A 23,160-nucleotide genomic window follows, 5' to 3' on the forward strand; every position below is an offset into this window, starting at 1 on the left:
CGCTTCTAGTTCCCCTGCCCTGGCCCCCACAGAGGTTGCTGCTGGGGAGTTTCTGCCTGGTGAGTTGTGGTTCACTGTAGCTACCCATCTGTCTCATTCATTTTGGCGGTAGCGTTTGCCCTGTGACCTTCCTTCTCTGGTAAATCTGAGAAGAATGAGTTTTTCGGTTCGTGCAAGCTTTGTGCTTGTTAGGACCCAGTGATGTCCTCCAAGTGCTGTACATGCTAAGCTGGAAACCAGAATACTAAGCTGGAAGCCAGCTGGTTGATGTTTTCACTTGCGATGCTCTATACCAAGGACAACTAAGTGATATGGGCAAAACAAGACTTTCAGGCACGGCTCTTGTTCCTTTGAAATTGGATTTTAGATTTGAAAGGAGCCTTGGAGGTCTCCTTGCTCAGTGTCCTCATGTTCAGACGAGTGTCTCAGGCTCTACTATGGGCACTTCTCTCTGGGTAGTATTCGCACATTTTAGCAAAGTAGTATAATGCACTGTATATATGCAACCCATCTGTGCTCAGGATCCAAATGAATTTTCTCTAAATAAACCAGTTTTGTTCTTTCACAGTCAGTGTTCTGCTCCCTGAAAGGAAATGTAATGTGATATTTATCCACAAACAGTGGTGACCACCGTATGGTGTTTGGATGGATGCTGTTAGTTCTGTGTGATTTTATTTTTCTCTTTTTGTCTTTCTGCATTTTCCAAATTCTGTCAAATGAACATGTATTACATTTACAATCAGGAAAAAAAATAAGGTAATGTTTTCGGTCGTGAATGTTGGAAGTCTCCTCTCCGTGTCTCCTTACAGTCTGCAAGATGAACGTTCACCGACGCTGTGAGACCAACGTAGCTCCCAACTGTGGAGTGGACGCCAGAGGAATTGCCAAAGTCCTGGCGGACCTAGGTGTCACTCCAGACAAAATCACCAACAGCGGCCAGAGGAGGAAAAAGGTAACTGGCTATTTGGTGGTGTTTCTGGAGCTCTCTGTGGGCCCACTTTCTCTGTGCTGGCTTCCTGAGAGCCCCATGGAGTGAGGTTCTAAGATCACTGGGTTTGAGACACTGCACACAAAATAGCATGTGCTTAAAGGGAAGGAAAAAAAAAAAAAAGAAATTAGGCAGGTGACATTAAAGTCTCCTTCAGTTCCAGAAGTGGGGGAAAAACAAAGCAAGTCTCAAGTGTTACATTCCTTGGGGAAGCATAACCTTTGAGATGAGGACTTTGGAATTCTCTCTAGAAAAAGCACCGTTCTAGACAAGGCATTAGGCTTATCTGCCTCCAGAACTGGCATGAAAGCAATGTCACTGTTTTGAACTTTGCCCCCTGGTATTGCTGTAATGAGGATAAGTGGACGAAGAGCTGGAGCCACATTCTTTTCTAGGGAACAAGCCAAGAAGGTCTGTGCTAGTGCCCGCGCTCAGCTGCCCAGGGGACATTGTTAATGCCCCGTGACATGAAACATCTGGGTCTTTCTTGGGAGACCTAAGCCCCCGTCTCTACCCGGGTGACCTTTGGAATGTCAGTGGGAAGAGATCCATTTGCTAAAATGTTATTTTGGTAAGTCAGGGACCACAGATGTAAACAGAGCTAAAGGCATCCATAGCATTTTGTTTGAAGGCCCTTCTTAGCCTTGGCTCCCAGCCTAGAAAATGTAAGAGTTTTTGAAAAAGTAAGTTATGAGAAAATCAGAACCACATTTAACTGGGCAAGAAGTTCTGGTGGAGGTGAGAAGCAGGCAGTGATCCTCATCGCCCAGTACCAGGCAACCTCAAGCACTTTCTAGAAAAGTAATTCTCACACCAGGTGCTCTACAGTTTGGACTCCCAATGTTCTCCCTAAGTCCTGCCCTAAAATTCCTTCTGAAGGGCTCTGTGTTTCCCTTCTTTTAGAGGCTGCCCACCCCTTTTCCCGGGTGCATCTCAGAAGAGCCCTTTCCCTTGAATGGGGAGGTTTGGATCGTTTTAATCTTCTTAAACTCCTCCTTCTTTACCTTCCCAATAAGCAAAGGTTGGAGGAGAAGAACTCTCTTCTCCCCGGTTGGTTAGCTATGGGATTTTGTGCTTCTGGTGACTCTTAGCTCTGTAAATCCCACCAGTGGAAGTAGGACTTTAGTTATTGACCCAAGGCATTGCAATTGCAAGCAGAATGTCTGCACCCAGGAATGCTAGACCCCCACCGAAGGAGTGGGTTAAGTAAACACCTTGTGATGACAGAGTTGGACATACACATTTATGAGCTCTAGAGAGAGCCCTTTTCAGAAGATACGGCTTTTCTCCTTGCTAGAAGGAAATGGAGACAGAACCTTCATTAATCATCATGAAGCATTTTAAAAGAAAACTCAATACACACCTGCCCTCCCTGCCCCCCACCCCCAATTTACACAGGCCATAATGCCAATAACCAGCCATCGTCTGTCTGAGATTTGGGGGCACCTGGTGATATGAAGCCAACATGGAGGAATTCAAGAAGAGACAGAGTTAAAGACTAAAAGATTCTGATATTTTTATTGCTGGGTTGCTTCTGATGCAAAAGCTGGAAAAAAGCCACATGATCCAAGTCGTGGCTTGGATCCCTTGGTCCCTTAGCGTGTGAGGAAGGGAGAGAAGTCTCTTGCTCAGAAGCTAAGCGGGCTTTTTGCAAGAGCATCAGGCTTGCTGGAGCGTTGTCTGTCTTCACGTTGCCCTTTGCCAGTAGTCCTTCACCCAGCAAGGATGTGTGCACACGGCTCTGGAGCAAGAGTAAAATAGAGTATGTGTGACCGCTTAGTCCAAACCTCTGACTTTGGTGGGAGCTCCACATGGGTGCACTGACACCTGTGCTGGGAAATAGACTTCACTGGAGGGTGTCCTGTTAAAATTTGCCAACCGATATCAATGCACCTAAAAATATTTATTGAGCTTCGACTAAAGGTATCATTTGGTACAAGGCGCCAGAGGCAATACAAATGCTAGATAGAGTCTTACCTTCAAAGAGCCTATAGTCTACCCGAGGAGAGTGCCCCACACAGTATCCACAAGCAGAAGCCATTAACTAAACACAGCCGAACAAGAGGACGGATAAACATGATAAACGTGATAACTCGCGCTGCTTGCATTGGCGAGCGGGTTTTCACAGGAAGGGGTGCAGTTGTGCTTTGCTTAGACAGGTCAATTGCCTTTGCATAGGATGAAAACTGAACAAACCACAGTCTCTTCCTAAGTTTTTAATTCCTGTTAGCTGCCCCATAGTGTAATGTTGGATTCTGGTGTGCAACCTAGTGATTCAGCACTCGCGTGCATCACCACGTGCAGTCTCGTCTTCCCTTTAACTGTCAGGAGGAACCTGAGTCTGGGCTTTCAGAAGGTCAGTTCAGCAAGTGGTGCTGTGCCCCCGGGGCTCCTACAGCCCTCGTTGGGGTCCAGCATCTGGGCGGTTCTGACCTGGGGGTTGCTCCCCACCCTCCCTTCTCATGTCTCCGCCCCCGCCCTCTCTCTCCCTCTCTCTAGCTCATCGCTGGCGCCGAGTCTCCGCAGCCTGCTTCCGGAAGCTCACCGTCTGAGGAAGATCGATCCAAGTCAGCACCCACCTCCCCTTGTGACCAGGGTGAGACCCTCAGATTTGCTTTGTGACCTCTGAGTAATATCATCTGAAGGACTGAGGGCTTCAGACACCCTCTTCCTGCTGACTCATTAGCTACTCTTTTCTCTCTACAAGTATTTCTTCAGGGAGAGGCACTAAATGGCTCAGCTCGTGTTAAACCTTGTCCATGCCAGGGTAAGAGAGAAAAAGCAGGGGATGTTGTGGTTCTTTCTTTACTCCTGCCTCTTTCCCGGGTTCCAAGTGTAGGAAAGCACCCTGAGCCTGCTCCCAGACCTTCCATGTGTCTGTGGCACTCAGCTGAGAGCAAATTCTTTCCTGACTCTGGTCATCACACCCAAAAACCTGAAAGCAGGGCATGAGTGGGGGCCTGTGGCTGAGCAGGGACAGGAGCGCCAAGCAGAGAACAGACGAGAGAAGGGAGGAAGCCAGCTCTAGGCCTGACCCCTTCCTAAAGTTCAGCTTAGGATGTTTCCTTCTTCCCCGTAAGAATATGCCTCATGTAGTCGAAGTTTCTGAGTTCTGCAGGCATCCAAGAATGCTGAGGGGAGACTAACACATTTAAAACCTTACCCTCTGGTGATCAGACCCAGGCATCCCTGGGAAAGGGATGTCTGCTCCTGCAGAGCAGGAATAATCATCATTGCGTGACAATAGTGCCTTGATTTTCCACAGCCCCAGTTGTGTTCCTTATCTTAATCTTATCCGCACACTAACTCTGTGTTGGTGTGCCCCATCCCTGGCCCCATGCTACAGGGTGGGAAGTGGAAGATCAGAGAGTCAAAAAGTTCTGTCCAAAGGCCTGGAACTAAGTCAGCAGTAAGAGCAACGCCATACCCCTCCTAGTTTGGGGACCGTCCCCCCCCCCCCCGCCCCCGCCACCACCCCACCTCAGAATCTGTGCTGTCATACTCTCCCTGGGGGTGTGACCCACTTCAGTTTATCCAGCAGTAGACGAAACAGCTGCAGGGCAATATGCCGATCCTGAGGCCTCAAAGTACTCGGCCTGCATCCCTCCTCTTGCTGCTCTGATTAGCTTCCTGTGTCTTTATTCCTGTGTCTGCTTAATTCCAAAAAAGAATTTGGTCCATTTGTATGTACTTCCAGTGGCACTCAGGGGGCCTCCAAACTAGTAGGTATTATCCTAGAACCCATGCAGGTGTTTTCATGTGCCCCATGTTAGTGCTGAGACCTCCTTTGGGAGCTTCAAGGAGCCGGGGTTCTATGGTATAGACCCCCAGTAAGAGTGAGCTGGCTGGAGTTTCTAGGCCTGGCTCCTGCCAACGTGCTGCCCAGACCCGGCAGGACGCAGTGCCTGTGTTTGTCTCTGGTCAGTGCAGGCACGAGCATTACCCGGCAGTGGTGTGGGCACAAATGGATGCAAAGACCCTTAGCAAGACACAGCATTGCTACACAACAGGGATGCCACATAGTTTCTCTTCCTTCCAGGAAGGAACACCCACAGTGACATTTTCTTTAAGCTCTAAATCCCCTAAACACCCAAGTCCTGTTTTCCAAAACCCATTTAATAGTTTGCCTTGAAAACGGAGACTTTGAGCCATTTGCTGAGACTAGAAGTTATACTCAGTAGAGGCATAAAAGAGAGGAAATGGGTGAATTGGCCAAGGGGAGAGCTTTAGACTCAGGAACCACCCTCACCCTGCCCTCCCCTCCACCCTAGCACATCTTAGAGGAACTGGACTCCAGGTCTAAGAAAGATCCAGATTCTTTGAGCAGGCTTCATGGGCCTCAGTCCTGCAAAGAAGCTGAAGGTCTCTTTATGTCAGGCAGCACATGCTTATCATACCTAACTCGGATTCCTCAGGGTTAATGGTCTGTGTTCTCCTTCGACCATCCCAGTTATTCATGAGCATCTCTTAAAACCAGAGTATGCTTTCGGTGCCCACTTCTACAATGAGGAGTGTGTGTGTGTCCTGGTGAATGAATAGCTAACAATAAAGCTTCCCCAAACAGCAAAGGTCAAGGGGTCATCCAGTGTTATCACCGCCAGGTAGTTTAGGTCACATGCTCTGCCAGGGCACAGGACTGTCCCATGGTCGTGAAATGGAACTGAGGAATCCCTGCCCCGGCTCCGATAAATTTGCAGCATGCCAGTCTCGGGAAACAGTTCTTCACTTAATGATAAGCCCATTGCTCATTTGGTTTAATATCCTCTTGGGAGATGGGTATTAGAATAAACGCAACAACAAGGCCGAGTAAAGTGCCTTACAAGTTAAAGGCTTCCTGGTCCTCGCTTTTGATATAGTCATATCACCAGTGATAACTGTGATGACTGTTCTCAGTCATTGTTCTAAGTTTCAAAGGGACTTGACAGGTACCTGTTGCCTTTGAGACTCTGCAGGATTCCAGACAAGGCTAGGATTCCTGCACAACACCTAAGATAACAACAGGCTGCTAGCCAAGGGGGCTTTCAGAGAGAGGGCCGGGTTTTTGTGTAATCTGAAGGTGTTGGCTGGTGGGGACCGTGTCCTCTTGTTTGTGTACTTGGATGCCAATGAAAGCATGTACGTTACATGTACCTTAGGTGCCAATGAAAGCGTGTACGTTACACATACATTCGGTGCCAATGAAAGTGTGTACCTTACGTGTACATTCGGTGCAATGAAAGCGTGTACGTTACATGTACATTCAGTGCCAATGAAGGTGTGTAGAGCAAATGAATGTGGGAAGAGATGCCGCACTGGATTGGCTGCTCTGAAGAACCAGATGGAGGGTGGAGGCCTCACGCTTGGGGGCAGGGGACATTCTGAGTGCTGGGTCCTGATGGAAAGGGATCATGAGGCATGCACTAATGTGGTATCTTGTCACCCTTGGCCCTAGAAATAAAAGAACTTGAAAACAACATTCGGAAGGCCTTGTCATTTGACAACCGAGGGGAGGAGCACAGGGCGGCGGCCTGCAGCGATGGCCACCTGGCGAGCCCCGGCGAGAACGGCGAAGTGCGGCAGGGCCAGGCCAAGCGCTTGGGTCTGGATGAGTTCACCTTCATCAAGGTGCTGGGCAAAGGCAGCTTTGGCAAGGTCTGTGGCGTGCGTGGGTACAACCACTGACTTTCTCTGCCCTGTGGCGTTGCCTCATCTATCTGATCTAAATCAGATTAAGCTATGAACATTTCAGCCCAGTCTTGTTGCGTCTTCCTTTCTTGTTCAGTGGAAACGGCCTGCGGCTGAGCAGGTGGCAGTCCGGGTTCTGCTGCTAAGTAGCTATGAGACTTCAATGTAGTCACTTAACTTCTTTGGGATTCAGTTTTTCTCATTTGTCAGATGGTGACACAGGCATCCAGTGAGATCACGGGTAGAAGAGCACCTTGAAAAGCTTAAATTGCTTTACATGAGCTTGGCTTCCTGTTAGCAGTACTACTAGCTACTACTTCACTTCCTAAGAGCTCCATGCGAAATTTTGGCTTTCATTCGTTGCAAAGACTTTAAAAAATGAACTCTAGAATCGCTGCACTCAGTGAGCTTGGGGCTCAAAGCAAATCTGAGTGTGGGTTATTTTGAAAGGTAAACACTATTGAACCGACTTTTCTGGCACTTACTACATGTTGGGTTTATCCTCCACATTGGCAAGAGAATGAGGATAATCATCTCATGTCTTGGGTCTTGCTTTGCCCTCGGTGCCAGGCTCCCTGTCCTGCCCCACACTGAGGTGAGCAGAACCATGCAGGGTAGGGGTGCCAAGCATGTCCCGTGAAGCTTTCGTGGCGATCAGGCACGATTCTGATGGCTGGCGAAGTGGGGTGCGTAAATACTCACTGTTCGTTTTGGAAAGAAGGTGTAAGGGCGGAAAGCCTGGGATGTCGGCTAACGTTTCAGCCAAGACCCCCGATGATTCCCTTGCTCTTCTCAAAGGCAGGAGTCTACGGGAGGTGTCTCCCCAGGCTCTGTTCTGGGGCCCAGGCACCCCCCCACACACAGCTCCCCAGGGTCACGTGCCCTCCCGTGTCCTGGACTCTTGAAAGCCTCAGCCGGCGGGTCAGCCAGCTTTCGGAGCTGCTGAACCGCTCTACTGCTCTTGAAGGGAATGGCTCAGGAAGCCTCCAGGGTATGGGCCTGCCCCCTGGCCCCTCACCTGCCCCATCTCCTCCTGAGATTACTGTAGCAGGAAGGTAACCAGAGGGGGCTTAAATGGCAAATGCTGAAGCAATCACATTCCTCAGAGACCGAGTAAGTAAGAAGCAAGCCCCAGTCCCTTGGTCCAGGCCTAACTCCGGGATGTGAGCCACTTTAATTTTGAACAAGATTCAAGGTAAACAAGCAGGCTCAGAGTTTCCAGGTCTCCATGCTGTGTAGGCAGGATGGGAACTTGGAAGACTCTGGAGTATTTAGGTTGTTTCTTGGGGAAAATTGCAGCCAACGTTGGAGCTAGTTTTAAAGAGTGAATTACATGTGGGCAATGAAAGGTCCTTAGGTAGCCCCCTGAATTCCCTCTTGAGGCTTCTGAGTTCCCACTCTTGAGAACTGGCAGCTCACCTTGGAATACTGTGCTTAGGAGCTGTTTAAAAGGAGAAAGACTTGTCATGTTGTGCAGAGATGAGTGCAAAAATATCAAATGATAGGAGAACTTTAATAAACTGGTAATTTGCCCTCTGGAAAAGGAATCACATTCCCAGTGTTAGAAGAAACCACAAAGGCAAACATGACTGATGTAGCTACATGAGGACAAGTGATCCTGTCTGATAGAAGATAGAACAGAAAATCCTAAAACAGGCTTAGACAAACCTTTGCAGAAAGCAAAGTGTTAGCATCTTTATATACAAAACTCCTACAAACTCATAAGAAAATAATATAAAGTAGTAGATAACTAGACAAAGTTACCTTGACAAATATAAATTGACAGTTCACACAATTAGAGGAAAAATTTTTTCAAGTTTCTCTTAAATACAGAGAACAAACTGAGGGTTGCTGGAGGGGAGGTAAGTGGGGGATGGGCTAAGTGGGTGATGAGCATTAAGGAGGGCATTTACTGACATGAGTAAGTGATAAATCACAAAATTCTACTCCTGAAACCATTATTACACTATATGTTAACTAATAGGGATTTAAACAAAATTTAAAAATCAGAAACAAGTTTCACTGCAAAACAGCCTGAAGGTTATATATCACACCTGTTACATGAGCAAAAATGCTTTTTAAGTGAAAACACCCAATGTGGGTACATTGCCATAAAACTAAGGCACCTCTCCACTCCTCATGGCAAATTCTGTTGTACATCCTTTTTGAAATTCAAGAAATGTGCAAAATATTTAACCCTGTAGTCAACTTCTAAGACTTTCTAGCTTAAGGATATGGTTGAAAAAAAGAAAAAAAGTACATGTACAAAAACACCCAATCCAATTTATTTATATAGTGCTTAACAATTAGATTTCACTTCAGTGTCTAATATTAGGTAAGTGGTTAAATAAATTGTAATATGTTTACTTTTTAAAAATTTTTAAAGTTTATTTTGAGAGAGAGCGAGCATGAGAAAGGAGGGGCAGAGAGAGGGGGAGAGAGAGAATCCGAAGTGATGTGGGTCTCAAACCCACCAACCATGATATCATGACCTGAGCTGAAATCAAGAATCAGATGCTTAACAGACTGAGTCACCTAGGCGCTCCAGTGATATGTTTACTTGAGTTAAATATAAGCATCCCTGATAATGTTGGTGACGATGTAGATGATGAAACCTTATGAAATCACGTTCGTTTAAATAAAATTATATGTGCAATACTATGATTGTAAGGAAAAATCTATATGAACATATGGACAATTATTTAACAGATATGTATTAAGCTTCTTTTTTTTTCTATGCTAGAGATTAAAAATAAATAAATGAATTACAGTACCTCTATTAGAATGGGTAGTTTTTCTAAACATTTTTTAATGTTGTTACTACTTAAAATTAAAGAAAACAGGAGTTCTTACAGCACTAGGCATTGACTTGTATTTGCTTCTTTGGATTCCATGCATGGATAGATTGCTATGAGTGGTTTTGGTTCCTTGCAGGTCATGTTGGCCGAGCTGAAAGGCAAAGATGAAGTATATGCTGTGAAAGTTTTAAAGAAGGATGTCATCCTCCAGGATGATGATGTGGACTGCACGATGACAGAGAAGAGGATTTTGGCTCTGGCGCGGAAACACCCGTACCTAACCCAACTCTATTGCTGCTTTCAGACCAAGGTATGTCTAGGAAGAAGCCACCATCTTGAGGTAGTGCTGTATGATGTGATGGTATCTTGATGTCTGATTAAAAACATCAATTATAGACCCTCTCCATTATTTTCTAACAGGCCTTGTGAAGTGGCATGGATTTTACCCTTGAAAAGATCAGGGTATATCTGAACGGCATCCTCTTTTTTAAGGGTGCGGAATTTTCCATTCAGGGTTGTGCTCGTGAAGGGATGAGAGGGCAGTAGAACTTTGCAAATGCAGCTGGACAAAGCCAAATGGCTAAACCCAGTGTTTGCTCCCTGGAAAAAACAACAGGCGTGATTAGTCCTTGCTCTTCTCCTAACTTTCTATCATTAGGCAAATTAAGTTCTCTGTTGCCTTCAGATCAAATGCAAAGGAGTAAAGCCCGCCCTGACCACTTCTGACTTGTATAATGTCATATGAGGCAGAGGATGTGGACAAGTGCTTACAATGCTCATTTTCAGCTGGCTGTGTGGGAGCCTGGGAACCAGAAGGTGGCAGTAAAGAAATGAAAATAATTTGTAGCTGCATTATGGAGTCTGACCAATGACTATTGTAACTGATTTTTTAACTTACTGTTTGTTAGTAAAGAAGAGAAATGCCAACATTCTTTATGAAGCTCCTGTTTTATTACCCCTTTTGTTGCGGGGAGTCAAGGTCTTTTATGGTGGCTTATGGGTTTGTTGTCCTTAGCTTCTTGAGAAGGCAAAGGCAACCTCACCTGAAACTCCCCCCGTGCCCATCTGGAGCCCAGACAGTACAGGGCGCCATCATGGAGACACGATCTCTTGCCCCTTGGCATACTCTCACCTCTATGTCACTGCCATGATGTTCTTCCACTTTGAATTCAACTATTATTGGTCATTTGGCAAATTTTTATTTTATGATATTTTATTGACTTCTTCCCATGTGCCAGGTACTGGAGATACAACGGTATCTCCAGTCTCTCACCTCAGGGAATTTACAGTCTCTTTGGTACACTGTTTTTCAAAGGATATTTCTCTGAACCCTCATCACTTGAGAAATTCTAAGAATAAAGGATCCTTTGGCCCATAGTTTGGGAAATTGAAATTTTTGACTGCTTCAACATGTACTTGCTTGTTTAAGTCCCTGAGGAGAAATGCAATGGGGGGAAAGAAAGGATTGCCTGTGTTTAATCTACTATTTCCCAATTATTTGATCTCAAGCTCCACTTATACAATCACCTATTCCACACTGAGAAACAGTGATCTAGTGGATTTTTCCTATCCCTCTGATCTCTCAGGAAGATAAGAAACACCTTCTGAAAATCTGGAAATCCCTTTTCTGAACAGGTGCAGGAGTCATTAGCTATCCTTGTTTTTGAAATGTGTTATGTAATTCCTAATATTTGTGGGTCTATGCGTGTATGTGTACATATGCGGAGCCCAACATGATAAAAGAGGATCAGTCATGTGGTTAACTTTTTCTTTTCTCCACTCGAGTATAATTCTAGATTAATGAAAAAATGTGTCCTGTAAGTCTTTATCTTCCATGGCACCTATCACAGGGCCTCACATTTGGTGGGTATTCGCTATCAGAATTGGAGGGTTGGAAGATTTTATAAAAATTATCTCTTCTACTCTACTTTTTGCACCAGTGAGAAAATCAGATGTCAATGAAGTAGAAGTCTTTTGCCTATAGACACTCTGTTTTGGCCACAGTGGACTTAGCATCTGGTCTCTGGGACTCCTAGTCCAGTGGGACCTTGCTCTGATATCACACTGATATTCTCTCTTGCCTGACCCAGCACCGTGCCCCCCTCTGTGGGGGGAGCTTTCCCCCTCTTCCCCTACCCCTAGCAGGTAGCCATCTCTTTCCCTGTCTGAGGTGGTTTCATGGGTAGAGATCCACACTGGTGTTTTTTCTTTGGACATATTGCCAAGAGGTTCAACATTCTTGGGAAGCCACAGTGAAGGGTCAGCTTTCCTACACCTCTTGTTGAATAAGTGAGATATGGGAATGGATGTCTTCCATCTCAGCAGTGTTCTCCTCTGTGCATTGTAGAATATCAAGGCTAAGGTTCCTCACTGTATGGCAGTTTTTGGAACACAAAGCAGTATTTAATAAACACCATGGATTTCCTTTATGGGAGAACAATACCCAAACTGACACATGGAGATTGGGGTCTGGATGGCTGAAGCATGGGGCTGGGGAGAGAAGAGACTTTAGTAGTTCAGACATTTACTAACTCTTTTTCTCAGGCCGATGTCAGGTAGCCATAGTTACAGGAGCAACTTTGCCCCACCTCTTCCCTGCCACCATTATTCCATAGAGAAATAGCACACCCTACTTTACACAGCAGACATATGTTCATCTCAGTTTTTGAAAGTGAATCATATTTTAACTTCACTGAAGGACCTTAGCTTATTAATGAAGGCAATCTTACGAAGAATCATTTTATGAACTCCCAACTTCTAGAAAAGGTGACTTTTCCCATGACAACCAGTAGTCATGGTTTTTTTTTTTTAACATTTATTTATTTTTGAGAGACAGAGACAGACCATGAGTGGGGGAGGAGCAGAGAGAGAAGGAGACACAGAATCCAGAGCAGGCCTAGGCTCTGAGCTGTCAGCACAGAGCCCAATGCGGGGCTCAAACCCAGGAACCATGAGATCATGACCTGAGCAGAAGCCGGCCGCTTAACCGACTGAGCCACCCAGGTGCCCCCAGTAGTCATGGTTTTAAAGAGTAGCTATTATTCACTCACCTGACTATGAGGTAGGCACTGGCTCTAGGTTTATCAGCAAAATGTGGAGGGGTTTACTCCATAAGCAATGGGGAGTTTATACTCTTTCTGTAAACAAATGGCAGCAAAGAGTATTGGGTGGGTGTTCAAACCAGAAGGACTCAGAGAAGAGGTGCTCTTGGGGTTTGGAGTGGGGAGGGAGCTCAAGCCAGGCTTTGAGGAGGGGAGGATTGGGCCAGAGTCTGGGTGGGAACAGGAGCCGGGCTCAGTAGCCATAGCTCAGTCTTGCTTTCATTTCACTTTTCCTGAAAAGAAAGGACCCTGAACCTGGTTTCAACTAAGACTCTAATACATGATAAAGGAATGTGAGATCTGATTGCAATCCTATTAAGATTTCTTTCATTCTTACTTAATTATGACACACAAAGCAGCAATAATGTTAAGTCGGGTTTAATTACTTTTAGGTGAGCCTTTGTTTTTCAGTGTGTGGGGGAAAAGGCCCCCATAGAAACACAACTTTAGAACTTCTTGATAGTTTGCACATAGCTTCAGGCCACACGCTATACAGATTGCCCGATGGGACTTAAATGTGTGTGAGGTGTGGGTGCTATGTCTGGTGTGGTGACCAATGGTGATGACTATATAAACCTACTGGCACCAGTCATGATGTCAAGTCGTGAATTCGATATGGTCCTCACAGCACACTGAAGGTACGATTCAAGGCCAATTTGGCCTTTTCTGTGCCGTGCCTACCTGCCATTGGTTCATATACTCTGATCCTTCTCCTGGAGATCTGGAAGGAAGAAAAGCAAAGGAAACAGCTCCGTTGTTCCAGTGCTAGTAAGAAAAGGCAGACAGACCAGTAAATTAAGCCAGTAATTTCAATTTCAGTCAAATTCAAACCAGTATATTTGACTTCAGTTCCTGCTATGCTGTGTGCTCTTGGGGCTGGTGGAGTAGCCTGAACTAGGGAAAGCTACAAAACTGTATTTAATTAACTATCAAATATATAGTATGAAAGGTGGATCAGGGACTTCCAACTCCAGCTGAGATAGAGAACCCTCATTTCTATCAGATCCTCTCTCTCACAACTAAAGAACCCTCAATGTAATTCTCATTTCATAAAGGCATTATGCTCATCAAGATTGACATAGCCATCCAGAATTATAGTATCATCTATTGATGCAGATGAGAAACTAAAATTTCCATATTTAAAACTGCCAGATGACTTTTAAATGGATGATGTTAAACTGCTATCAATGGTATTTACTATTTTCACACACAATAACTGTTTCTTGGTTAAAAAAGTAGTGTCCATAATGATTTCAATGAATATACAGGTATTTTTTGAGCATCTATTATAGGCTAGACACTGCTAGATTCTGGGGCTACAAAGCTCCAAACATACCAACTCCGAACTCAGGGAGATGACTGTCTACTGGGGAGACAGATGTGTGGAGTGATGGACAGCTCTTCTAATGGGGCCATGGAGATGAGACATTTGAAGCCCTGCAAAGGGTAGTTGGAAAAGCTTCCTAGAGGAGGTGAAACAAAACCAGGACCTCAAAGCATGGGTGGCATTTGAAAGAGGATAAGGGCAGAGAGATGACTGAGAAAACCTAGAACTTACCGACCAATCTCCTCTTCGACACTGTTTTCCCAACGCTGGAACTCTCACCTCTTTCTGTGCCCTACTTCCGCAAGCAAATGAAAATGGCTGAACGATAGCAGTGAAGGAGAGGAAGAGTAGAGGATGTTCAGAAAATTCCTGCACCTGCGAGATCAGATGATTGGTAGAGAGGGGGCGGAAGTACAGTTGGCCTTTGGACAACACGCTCTCGAACTGGCGCACTTATGTGCGGCTTATTTTCGAGACAGTACAGGACTACAAACGTGTCTTCTCTTCCTCAAGGTTTTCTTAATAACATTTTCTTTTCTCTAGCTTACTTCATTGTAAGAATACAGTGTGTAATACATATTACATACAAAATATGTGCTCATCGACTGTGTTCTCAGCAAGGCTTCTGTGCAATAGTAGACTATTGGTAAAGTTTTGGGGGAAGTCAAGTTCTATGCAGATTTTTGACTGTGCAGGGGCTGCGCACCCCAACTGCCATGTTGTTCCAGACCTACTGTACTATGAGCCAACCTCACTGGGCAAGGCACCCAGTGCAGCTCCACAAGTTACAGGTTTGGTCAAAGTCAGGGCTTAGGGCAAGGAGTGACTTCAGGAACTGCCTCTTCAAGCCTCTCGCTCATGCACAGAAAGCTTAGGGACGAGAGAGAGCCACTGAGTGATGGGTTTGTTTTTGCTTTTGTTTTTGTTTTTGTAGTTACAGGAAATAAAATTCTCAGGCATTTTTAGATTCTATGTATGAACCCCATTGTGAAATCATTGCTTCCGACTGGATCCCATAAAACTTGTCTCGAGTAATTTCATCCACGATTTTTCCTCTTTAAAAATATTAATCTCTACCTCATCGCACCCATCCCCCTCCCTTTGGCATTTCCCGCCAGGCCTGGGAAGCTAGCTCCTGGAGGGCTGTGCCTCTCTCAGCTGCTGTGAAGGAAACAGAGGGTGAACTCCTAGAGAATCTCCCTTGGCCAGGTTCCCTTGCTGCCCTGGGGGAAATGCAGAATGGAAAAATCCTTAAAAAGCAACTGGAGACATTTTTCAAATGAGTTTTAGTAATCCGTGTGAGCGTAGGGTGAGAACTACAGAGCAGGGGTGTTGACAGCATAGGGAAAAAAATGACAGTTGCAAGGAACCCTGATGTTTGTTTTGATCATTGTTTCTGTAGGATGGCAAACACAAAAGCAAAAAGCAAAGTTAAAAATTAGGCCGTTGGGAGATATTTTGAAAAACAGATGACTGTGTCAGATTATAAGAGCCAAGAAACAGTTGAACAAAGTATGCCTCCTACTAGAGCGTGCTTGTATGAGGCAGCCAGACGTGGAAGGGGCTGGAGGAGTTTTGATTGGAACTGGTGCCTCACAAGAGTAGACTGACATGTTCAACACCATGAGTTGGCGTGTGGGTCAGAAAGCCACCTGGTAATCAAGATGCTCGCAAATCAAACTAGTATGGCGGACAGATTCAATTCTCTTGAGGAGGGGTGGTCTGAGGCCATGGAGGGCTGGTGGGGATTGAGAGGGGAGAGAGAGAGAGAGAGAGAGAGGAAGTGTGGGTGGGGAGAGAGAGAGAGAGAGAGAGAGAGAGTGTGTGTGTGTGTGTGTGTGTGTATGTGTGTGTGTGTGTGTTTGGTAGGATGTGTCTATGTGCGGACAGGCCAGGCATGCCCAAGCCAGTCAGAGGAGATAAGAGTTTTCATAATCAGGCAAGGCTTCACAGAGGAGAAGGATCTGACTCAGGTCTTGAAACATACCAGGATACATTCTACCTGATGAAACAAAGGTTATAGAGTTAATTAATGTTCATGTGCCCTGGGGGCAGAGAGGTATGCATGTTGGCTCTTAATCTACGATGCTCCTGCCTCTTTGCCTCTAAGGAAACCTTGCATTTGCTTTTAAAAATGCTTTTAAAAATGCTTTTTAAAGTTGCTTTTAAAAATGGACAGTTGCTTTTAAAAATGCTTTTGCTTATATCAGCCATTGAACATGCCCTAAATGTGTCTTTGGGAGGTGAGTATGGTTACTCTCTCTTTCAGATGGGAAACTGAGGCCCAGCAAGGCCTTACAACTTGTCTGTAATAGAATCCAGATTGGAATGGAGATTTCCTGATGGCCCTTGTTCACACATTATTCTGTGGAGCTCCTTCCTACTGTTTAAATTCTCTACTTCAGATAGCCTCACCTCCAAACTCCTTTCCCCTGTCTCCATTTGCTATCACACATAGGAGAAAGGGTCTAAGGATGATAGTTCTATCTGACTTGGACCCAGTGAGATTGAAATTTTAAAAAATGCTGGCAGATATAGTAGGATCTATCAGACCGTTTCTGGAAATGTGTCTGTTTTCTGGGAGTGCAAGAGAAGGGAAGAGAAAGGGACCTAGGCACAGGAATTAGAGCTCTTTCTCTACACGAGGGGGTAATATCTTGACACACCCATCATAAGTTGAAAATATGCTCAGAATACTTACATCAGCCTACAGTTGGGCAAAATCATCTAACACCAAGCCTATTTTACAACAAACTGTTGCATATCTCATGTGATTGGTTGAATACTATCCTGAAGTGAAAAACAGAATGGTTGTATGGATACAGATTGGTTGTAAGCACGTAGGCTGTTGACCCTGGTGACCATGTCACTGACTAGGAACTGGGGCTCATGCCATTGCCCAGCCTCAAAAGGGAGTACCGCAATCACTGGCCTGTGTAAAGGTCAAAATTTGAAGTACAGTTTCCACTGAAAGCATATTGCTTTCACTACATCGTAAATCACAAACATCATAAATTGAGCCATCGGAAATCAGGGACTGTCCATGTATCCGAAATGGGCAGGAACAGGATGAGGTCCTCACACCTGACCACTCAGCCATCACTTACTCAGCAACCACTATGTACCACGCCATGGGTGTCATGGCACCATGCTACCTGCTGAGGGAGTTAGTGGTGAACCAGATAGTTATGTTTCCTGGCCTTATGGAACTCAAAGCTTCACTGGAACATGTTTGTTGCGCCACAGTGTGAGAAGTGCTGGCATGCACCTACTGCCCAGAACCCGTTGCTTTGTTTTCTTTCCGAAACTGTTGTCCTTGGCTTTTAAAAAATAATATTTAATTTTGGAGCACCTGGGTGGCTCAGTTGGTTGAGCGTCTGACTCTTGGTTTCAGCTCAGGTCATGATCTCATGTTAAATGAGTTAAAAGATTTTAGCCCCATGTCAGGCTCTGTGCTGACAGTACAGAGCCTGCTTCGGATTCATTGTCCTTCTCCCTCTCTCTCTCTCTCCCTCCCTCCCTCTCTCCCTCCCTCTCTTCCCCTCCCCCACTCATGTATGCGCACATGCTCTCTCTCATGCTCTCAAATAAAAACTTTAAAAAAATAAAAAATATTTAAATTTTATCACAGAGCATTTTTGTTCATTGTAGAAGATTTGGAAAATTCAGAAAAGCTCAAGAAAATAAGAGTGATTCTAATGACTAGTATTTGATGTATTTTCAGTTTAAAAGTAGTTATCTGTTTGTTTATAAAGTTGATATTCTATATAATAAAGTGTTTCACCAGGTGACAGCGTATAACCATCCCCATTGTCACTATTCTTCCATCAAATGATTTCCGAGGTCTCTACAATATGTGAGGGCCTCTTGTAGAGAAATGCTGTATTTGGGGGCTGCAGGCCATCAGTCCATGCTTGGCTTCCCGTGGAGCTTGCGTCAGCAGGAAGTGAACCAGAAGGTGCTGCCCAGAAATGGCTTTTGCCTCTCTGCAACAGAACTGCCTCTTTCTATTACCATTTCTCTCTCTCTAGAACATAAACTCGAGTGCAAATTGTAAATAATCTACCTGACATTGACATATGGCAGAGCAAGATTTAAACGCTCTTTCCACCTCTAAGGAATATACTTACCCGTATCTTCCTAAACTATCTGCATATTCTTCTAAGCTGTAATTTTTGCATGAGGTTTTTGTGGAGGTGCGGTGTGTGCCTGCATGTGTGTGCACACGCATGAGGACACACAGACCCTGGATATGCCGTGGCAAGGGAACCCTCGCTCGCCTCCTTCTCCCAAAGGAGCACTTCTAACTTCTTCACACATTAGGATTCCAAGTAACCTATCATTTGAAGAGGGGATTTCACTTCAAAACAAAACAACAGTTTAAAACCACTGTAACTTCTGAGAGTCTGGAATAAATCTTGATGATTTTTACCTACCCATATGTAAGCTGATGTTTATATGGAACAGCGGTTCCTGAAGACTGTCATTACAAAGGTCCTTCCATTACTAAAACAGACACATTCCTGAGATTTAGGTAGAGATGGAATTTGGGGAAGCAGATTTAAAACCTAGATTTCTCGTATTCTCTGTGAGTGCCCTCTCTGAATGGGTTGGATGGTTAATACAAGCATTTGCAGAAAACAGTACCTAGAAGCAAGTGTATAAACCACTTTGGCTCACTGAGGAAGGTTTTCTACCAGAGAGAGAGAGGTAAGTAGATGGAACGTGGCTAGGATATGCCACTCTGATGACGAGAAAGTTGGTCATGAAGATCTGCTCTGTGCCAGCACCCTATCAGGTGCCATTGGAAGATAGCAGGGACTGTAACTCTTCTGTTCAAGGGGAGTAGATAAAATATACATCAATCCGTAACTGAGAATATAGTATGTGATGAGGGGCACAGAGAGGCTTCTACTTAATGAGCACCTATTATGTGGTGAGTCTTGCATAGAACTGATGTAATCTCACACAAACTTTCATGGGGTGTGATGCTTCTGCCGTCTCTTTGGACAGATGAGGAAACTGAGGTTGGGGTGCTCAACAGCTTGGCCAGGCTCACACAGATCTGGGGCTCAGAGCACAGGGAGCCACAGGGAAGAAGGGCTTAGCAGGAACAGACCCGCCAGTGAAAGGAGAGCAATGGCTGTGCTGAAACAGGAGGCCCACAGTGGGAGGGCATGAGAAAGACACCTTCCTGAGGAGGTTCTGACCAAGCTGGGGAGATCTTACAATGCCCGGCAAGGAGTCTAGACTTACTCTGGAGATAAAAGGTTCCTTGAGGGTCACGTGGGAAGTGAGGACTTAGTGCAGCGTGACGCCTCCGTGTGCCATGGACAAAAGGGAGAAAGGAAAAGCAGACATACTGGGAAAGAGGCTGTTTCAATAACCCACATGTGTCCAGAGGCAGTAAGAGAGAGCTTCTGAAGGAAGAATTGCCACAGGCCATTTGACCTTCCCTCTGCATCTAGAAAGGCTGGTGAAGAAAGTAGAGTGTTCCTTTGGATAGTCTAGAAAATATTGGTGGTGTAATCCCAGACAGATTAGAAATGTGAATTTAGATAGCTGCCAGTTGGGTTCGGTGACCTACACACTTCTAAGGTGTCCTTTGCTCACAGTTCATGGGTACACAGGATCAGATTTAAATACAAAGTTTCAACTTGAAATCTAAAACCAGAGGGCCAAGTCATCGAACCCATTCACCAAACAAAGCCAGTTTCCTCATTGGTTGACATCAGACCTCCCACCTCCCCCCAACACCATCTGCTGGGTTTCGGGATTCACTCTGTATGTGTGTGTGTGTGTGTGTGTGTGTGTGTCTGTGTCCATTTTTAGATTCATGTTGAATTTTGATAGTAGACTGATGTGTTACACACGGGGCAATTTGGAGAAGTCAGTCTATTGAGATTGCTCAACTTAGGCAACAGGCTTTCCTCACATAACCTGAACTTTTTGTTACAACGGTCTCAGGTACTTCAGATGGCCCTGCTGGCCATTAATGCTTTGACTTTGAGATCTTGCCAGACAGTGGGTATGTCCCATTCAGCTACTTGTGTGTGTTTGTGCCCTGTTGATTTGTAGGGAAAATGGGATATAGGAAAGAAGGCACTGTGAATCAAGGAATTCTGGTTCTTGTTCTGGTTCTGACACTGATGGTTCTTAGATATTTCTCTGGGCATTGATTTCCTCACTCATCATAAAAGCTGGGGGAGGACACACAGAAAGAATTAGACAGCATGATCTATAGGATTTTAAAGATCTTTGAAAATGCAACTCACTGGGAACCATACACAGGACCCTTCCAGACTTGCTTGCTGCTAACGTGAGAGAAAAACAAGGATGAAATCAATGAACAGTGCTTCTATTTAGTGTTCCCTTTTCAGAGCTCAATTCAGTAAAGGCTTCTACTTGATCAAAGCCTTTACGTTCACAGGGCTTTCCTTCTTCATCAGGGTTCCAAATTCAGACATACTTTCAATGACTAATGGTGCCACATTGGAAGAGCTCCTAGGAGGTATTATTGTGCTCTCATTAAAGCATAGCACAGTTTCTAGCACACAGAAGGCACAATAAATGTTAGCTTCTGTCTTACCTAGTTAACAATTTCAATATCCTTTACAAAGATAGGCCCCAAACTGGATAGAGAGCTTTGTCCTGCTTTGTTTGCCTATAATGATGACCTCTTCTGACCAGTGGGCCAGTTGTTCATGAAACAGACTTGAGCCCCCATTGTTGGTAGATTTGACCCCCAGGCATACTAGCTAAACAAAGAGAAAATATATATTACCTGTCCCCTAACCTGAGCCCAGATTGTCCTTGACTATAGCTGTGGCCCATTCTCTGAATTCGTCTGTTCCTCTCATAAGTACATCAGGAGGGGCCATCCTTTTTGAAAAAGTGTCTGCTCAACTAGAAAATGAATGCTCTGTTACATCCTTTTTCTTAATTATAAAATCTTTTCTTAATGATGAAATCAATTACACTTAGAAGTGTAACTAGTTAAGGTGTGAGGAACATGCCTGTGATTATATGTCCCTAGGAGTTAAGTAATTCATCCTTCTGACTCCCCAACCCATAACTTGAACTAGGGCCAACACAAGGTCGCCATGACAGTGGTTTCTGCATATCCCCTCTAAATGCTTCGTTTCATCCACAAGATTCTAGTGAATTCTTGCTAGGCACTTTGTCTCCTTCCTATGACTGAGATGGTGGATGGAGGGGGTCACATATTGGGGCCAGGTCCCCAATGTGAGAGGAAGAGGTTACTGGTTCCAGTAAAGAATATCTTGGGCAAAACTGCCCTTGTGGTGGTCTGAGAAAGGGGGACAGGGGTCATCTAGGTGGGCTAGTCCTCACCATCCATTTCAGGGTCGCCCTTGGCTCAATAATGACAATACTATAGCAACAATTTCTATAGGACTCATTATACTCCACGTTCAATTTCAAACATTTTATATCTATTAACTCATTTAGTTTTCAAGTCAAGCTTCTGAGGTAGACCTATTATTCCAAAGAGAGGTCACACAGCTGGAAGTGGCAGAGCCTGGATTCACACTCCGTTGGCTTCTAGAAACTTCATTTTGTCTGAATATCCAGTGCAGATTAGGCCCCTGAGACTGATGAACACAAACCAAACTCCTAAGAGACCAGGTGTAAATAAAATGGTGGTTGGTTGATTTATGGTGGGGTGACTACTTATGTCTGTTGCTCAGGGCATTCTGGAATAACTCCTTGGGGAGTAGTATTTTAGGCAATCTGAATTGTATTGGGAAAGCAATGGAAGGAAAAACAGACCCTCTTATTCCTGTTATGAGACCTTTATTTTGCAGGGGCGATAAGAAGTCGAAACATCTACTCTTGACCCCATTGGGGCATTTTATTTTACCATGATGTTCCAGGGATAATATAAACAGAGAATAAAGAATTCTCTCAGCCCCCCCATGGCATGGCAGAAGGTACAAATTAACTCCTTTGTTGGGTCAATATGATACTTGCTTGGGATTCGTCAGCAGTATGTAATCCATTTTATCAGGAATACTTATGTACAGGTTGCTAGGGAACTAAGCTCATTACCTGGCCCTGGCTCTTAGAGCTGAGCTGCTCAGCTCTAAGGCTCAATTTGGGCCTGGCTAACTGATAATTACAGGAGTGGTGATGAGGTTTGAGGCCTTCCCTGGTCCTCCAGAAAGAGCATGGAGAATGCAGTATGGTAAGAGTCTGAGGAAGGAGTGGTTGGGGAAAATGATGGCTTTGTTCTTAGCGTTTCTTCATTATTTATCCAGCTGACACCCATTTTGTTTTGTTTTGGCTTTCAAGTCATAGATTGATAACCTCCTTTATCAAGTCCTGACTTATGAAGGCTTCCTAGATGCACCGGTGTTAACACTAGAAACACTCAAACACAACCAAATGAAATGCACTGCTGTTAATGTGGCAATAATCCCATAGTCTAATTCACTCAGACTTTTTTTTTTTTCCTATGGGGGAATTTATTAGAAATACGGGAAGCATTTCTTATTGTATGTAAATTAGAAGTGAACCTCAAAGAAGTAGAAGTGACAAGAAAACTTGAAAATAAAATCTGACCCTTAAAAAAATATACATACATACATACATACATACATACATACATACTTAGGTGTGATTGCTCACCTTACAAAAGCCAACTCCTTTTGTAAAACGTTTAGCAGAGAATTCACTAGAAAACACCTTGGGTTGACGAGGTCCACTTGGACTTGCCAGGTGGAACGGCTGACATGTAGAGGTATTTAACCTACAGCATTAAAACCTGTGGCAGTGGAAGAGTGGTCCCAAGGAAGGGAAGACACACAGAATACGCGCCATCAGCCAGAGAGGAAGTGTCCTGCTTTGGTATATGGTAGACACCCAGGATTTCTTCAATACCTGGTATGTCTTCAGCTTAGTGGCAGGTATGCCAGGGATAGGAAAAGACACAGTCCTTGTCCAAAGAACTTCTAGTCTGTCCAGGAAGGTAAGACCAGCACAGGTGAACCAGAAAATGAAATCTGTACAAAAGTAAGTGATGCAGAAATTTTCTTAGGAAGTCAGAGAAAGAGGCATGAGTGGGCTGGGGCAGAAGGCACACTCCTGCACAAGGGAGGGGCCCTACTGTCACATATGAGGGGCTTTGTCATGGGAGGAAGAGCCTGGGTCCATCTCTGTCAGGAGCACAGTGCTGAGAGCCTGGCTGAGTCCATGGGACTGGCTGTATGTGGTCCTGTCATTCTGTGACAAGGAACAAACTTCGTGTGAGACTAGTCTGGA

At 44.8% G+C, this 23,160-nt stretch overlaps 1 protein-coding gene across 2 annotated transcripts in view; it reads left to right on the forward strand.

The window, feature by feature from the left end:
- The window catches only part of PRKCE (protein kinase C epsilon), a 500,740-nt gene that overhangs the window by 340,003 nt on the left and 137,577 nt on the right, over positions 1-23,160 (forward strand). For both annotated transcript variants that reach the window (XM_045445929.1, XM_045445928.1), the window contains exons 7-10: positions 810-952; positions 3,488-3,584; positions 6,420-6,619; positions 9,587-9,760. In XM_045445929.1, coding sequence (XP_045301885.1) covers positions 810-952; positions 3,488-3,584; positions 6,420-6,619; positions 9,587-9,760 — 614 coding nt within the window. The remainder of the gene's footprint in view (positions 1-809; positions 953-3,487; positions 3,585-6,419; positions 6,620-9,586; positions 9,761-23,160) is intronic.

This window comes from Leopardus geoffroyi, chromosome A3, assembly GCF_018350155.1.
Source record: "Leopardus geoffroyi isolate Oge1 chromosome A3, O.geoffroyi_Oge1_pat1.0, whole genome shotgun sequence".
Classification (NCBI taxonomy): Eukaryota; Metazoa; Chordata; class Mammalia; order Carnivora; family Felidae; genus Leopardus; species Leopardus geoffroyi.